Source organism: Mus caroli, chromosome 16 (genome assembly GCF_900094665.2).
Source record: "Mus caroli chromosome 16, CAROLI_EIJ_v1.1, whole genome shotgun sequence".
Taxonomy (NCBI): domain Eukaryota; kingdom Metazoa; phylum Chordata; class Mammalia; order Rodentia; family Muridae; genus Mus; species Mus caroli.
The window spans coordinates 17,813,381-17,817,200 of NC_034585.1; the positions used below are offsets into that span (position 1 = coordinate 17,813,381).

Sequence of the window (3,820 nt, forward strand, 5' to 3'; positions counted from 1 at the left end):
TTTCTTTTTTTGGTTTTTTGAGACAGGGATTTTCTGTGTCCTGGAACTCACTCTGTAAAACAGGCTGGACTCAGAAATCTGCCTGCCTCTGCCTCCCAAGTGCTGGGATTATAGGTGTGCGCCACCACTGCCCAGCTCATTTCATTCTTTAAGTGTTCTTACAAGAGAAACTTTTTGTACTTCACATAGGCAGAAAACAGACTTAATTTAGGTAACTTACCAAAACCACACTGCTGGTGCATGGCAGGATTTGTTTCTAATATCATGTTTTGAAAGTTTGAGTTTCCCACATTTTTCCAAGTTTTTATTTCAAAACAATGTATTCCTACAAAATAACTTGAAATATATCCCAACAGCTTTTCATATCCTCTTCATCTGGACTCATCAGCTTTTTGATAAACCTTTTAGGGCACAATTTCCAATTCATCTCCAACATACAGATTGGTATGTGACTGTTGATTATACACACACACACACATATATATATATATATATATATATATATATATATATATATATATATACATATACACACATGTGTATATATGAAATATACATACTAAATATTTATATACCATACATATGGTATGTGCATGATATATATACATATGTATGTAAGTATATTAGTATGTATGTATTCTTATCTGTGATAGAAGTCATAGAAACAGAAACCGGTAGAAATTTCCTACAAAGGACTAAAATGGACGGCTATAGAACAGGCAGAGCAGCAATGGGCTGTTCAATCTCTCTCCAAAAGCTGAAGAAGTCATTGGCAGTGGAAATGGATGGTTATGCCTAGAATCCAAGATCTACACGCATCAGCAGCTCATGTCTGTAATGAAGTTATTCTCTGCTAGAAAGTAAGTTCGAGGCTAGCCTGGGATAATAAATAAGTAAATTTCATCTTCACTTTGGGGGAAATGGTTTGCGGTTACAATTCCACAGTAGTAGTGGCATAATTAACACCGAAGTTACACATACTCGGTCAAGACTTGAAGAGTTTTGAGCTCATAGAAATCTCCTACAGAGGACTAAACAGGCATGAACATGTATGGACGTCCTGTCTTCAGGATGGCTTTCTCATCGTACCATGCATCCAGTTGTGGTGAAGCTACAGGATCGGAGAGCTAGGCATCTCTGCAGTCAGACCACCCTTGCACGCACAGAGACACCCTAACTCAACAGTAGCCGCTCGGGCTGGAAGCCGGAACAGTAATTCCCGGCCTGCCCTAGAGGGCGGGACTCGGGATCCGCGGGGCGCTTCCGGTCTGGAGGACAACGCGCGTGGCCATCTGGGAAAAGGGGCGGTGCGAGCAGGTGCGCGCGCAGCAGGCCGGCAGTAGTGGCGGAGATGGAGGAGGGTGGACGAGACAAGACACCGGTGCAGTCCCAACAGCCCTCCGCGACAACCCCCAGCGGCGCGGACGAGAAGTCGAGTGGCAATGAGCGAAGGGATGCCGGGGAAAAAGACAAAGAGCAGGAGCTGGTGAGGCGCAGCCTGGGGAGCCGGAGGAGGAGGCCTTGGGCTGAGTCACTGCTGGCTCGAAGGCCTCGGGCCCGACTCCGTATTGCCCACCGCACCGGGGAGACTCAGGATGGGGCGACCCTTTCTTTATGCCCTGCCCGCCCCATTACGCAATGTCACTCCCTGAGGCCCTCACCATCACATCGCGGTTCTTTGGTTATTTCCTAGAATGGCTTCCAAGCAGAGTCTGCCTGGTTCCGAAGGTAGACAGCCTTTCCTACAGGGCTGCTTCCCTATCCCACGCCCTCTTCTTGTCCATAGACATTCACACTCTTCACCTGTCCCGGGGTAAGTGGGAGGAGAATGTGATTCGGGTCCCCACTTTTGATGAGCTTCTTCCCCTAACTCTCCAGTCTGAGGAGGACAAACAGCTTCAAGATGAACTGGAGATGCTCGTGGAGCGACTCGGGGTGAGTCAAGATGTTACTACAGGGGGAGTGTAGTTGATGTTTCTCATTTGTTTACTCTATTTCATTTTGAGGCAACAATTAGATACCACATATTAGATATTACGATAATTTGAGGGAAGAGTTACAAAGGATATTTAAATGGGGGTCATGGGTTTCAGGTCATTTACAGGGGTTAAGGCATCATGAAATAGGGAGCCAGTTATGTCTTTTAGCAAAGCATTGGTCAAGTATGTAAGGTTCGTGATGTGGAGAAATGTGACTCCTTTTGGTCTGAGCATTAACATCCCCTATCAGGAAAAGGATACATCTCTATATCGACCAGCTCTGGAGGAACTGAGAAGACAAATTCGTTCTTCTACAACTTCCATGACTTCAGTACCCAAGCCTCTCAAATTTCTGCGTCCACACTATGGCAAATTGAAGGAAATCTATGAGAACATGGCCCCTGGGGAGAATAAGGTAATTCAGAATATGGCTGGGACCTGTCCAGTTGAATAATTTCTTTTTGAATGCAAAGTCACTGAAAGCCTAGTGGACCTCATCTCGCTGGAAAGTTCATCGTGGTGAGACTGACTCTCCAGTGGGAAGCCTGAGAATGCTTCTCAGCTCCTTAGAAGTGTCTGCTTCTTTGTATCTTAAGATTGTCTTAGCACGATGTGTTTCTGACTTAACTTAAAATTTTTATACTGTGTGCATATATAAGTATGTGTGTGCCTAAATGCATGTGCTTGTATGCATGTGCATATGCATAAGTGTCAAGCCTGTGCATGCCTAAAGACCCTTGGTCTTTATAGTTGGTTTTGGGATGTCTTTTTGGTTTTGGTATTTGGAGGTTTTTGGGATGTCTTAATAGGTGCTGGGATTTGAACTCTGATCTTCATGAGCATGCAGGAAGTCCTCCTAAGTGTTGATCCTTTTCTCCAGCCCGTCTAGCTGACTTGAAACTCGGCTGTGTGGCCTAGACGGAGCTTTATTTTATGACCCTCCTTCTCCTCCTGCCTTTATCTGGAGTGCTGGGGTTAGAGGCATAAGCCAGTATGCCTGGCTTTCTAAGGCTTATATTTAATGTCCCTTCTCTCTCTTCTGTCCCATGTACATTCATCCCTTTTATGTCTTTTTTTTTTTAAGATTTATTTATTATTATATCTAAGTACACTGTAGCTGTCTCCAGATGCACCAGAAGAGGGCGTCAGCTCTCATTACGGATGCTTGTGAGCCCCTTTTATGTCTTAAAAAACCCACAGTTGAGTCACATTTGTCCAGTTGGTGCAACTGTGACCCAGAAGTCTTTACTTTGCAGTGTATTTTGAGTAGCCTCCTAATTGGCTTGCTTTTGTCCTTGACTCCCACATCATCTGCCTATCATACTGCAGTTACAGTGATCTTTCTAGATCATTTCATTTATAGTTATTTAAGTAGAATATTTAAATTATAAATAAATAATAGTAGATAAAAGTAATATTTGTTTTTTTTTTTAATAAAATTAAAATTCAGTTTTGTATTTGTGTGGATGAATGTTTTGCCTCCGTACCTGTATGTATGTGTATCCTTTGCGTGTGATGTCTGCACAGGCCAGAGGCTGGGAACATGTTCCCTGGAACTGGAGTTAGGCTGTTGTGAGCACCCATGTGGGTACTAGGAACTGAAGGCAGGTCATCTGCAAAAGCAGCATGTTTTTGTAACTGTTGAGACTGTTTTTCAGACCCCTAGATTATGCTGCTATTATTATTACCACCTTCTAGTAGTTTATTATTGCAATTAAAATTTATGCTGGGTGGGTCTAGAATGTTGAGGCCAAACTAGGCAGTGTGATGTAATGAGACTGGTGTAATGGGAAGCACCATCTCTTGACACTACAGCCCAAGCCCAGAAGCATCTGGCTTTT

At 43.6% G+C, this 3,820-nt stretch overlaps 1 protein-coding gene across 1 annotated transcript in view; it reads left to right on the top strand.

The window, feature by feature from the left end:
- The first annotated feature begins 1,288 nt into the window (after nucleotides 1–1,288).
- The window catches only part of Psmd2 (proteasome 26S subunit, non-ATPase 2), a 12,271-nt gene continuing 9,739 nt past the window's right edge, over nucleotides 1,289–3,820 (top strand). The window contains exons 1-3 of the mRNA XM_021185395.2: nucleotides 1,289–1,486; nucleotides 1,879–1,935; nucleotides 2,230–2,394. Of these exons, the coding sequence (XP_021041054.1) occupies nucleotides 1,352–1,486; nucleotides 1,879–1,935; nucleotides 2,230–2,394 (357 nt within the window). The 5' untranslated portion in view covers nucleotides 1,289–1,351. The remainder of the gene's footprint in view (nucleotides 1,487–1,878; nucleotides 1,936–2,229; nucleotides 2,395–3,820) is intronic.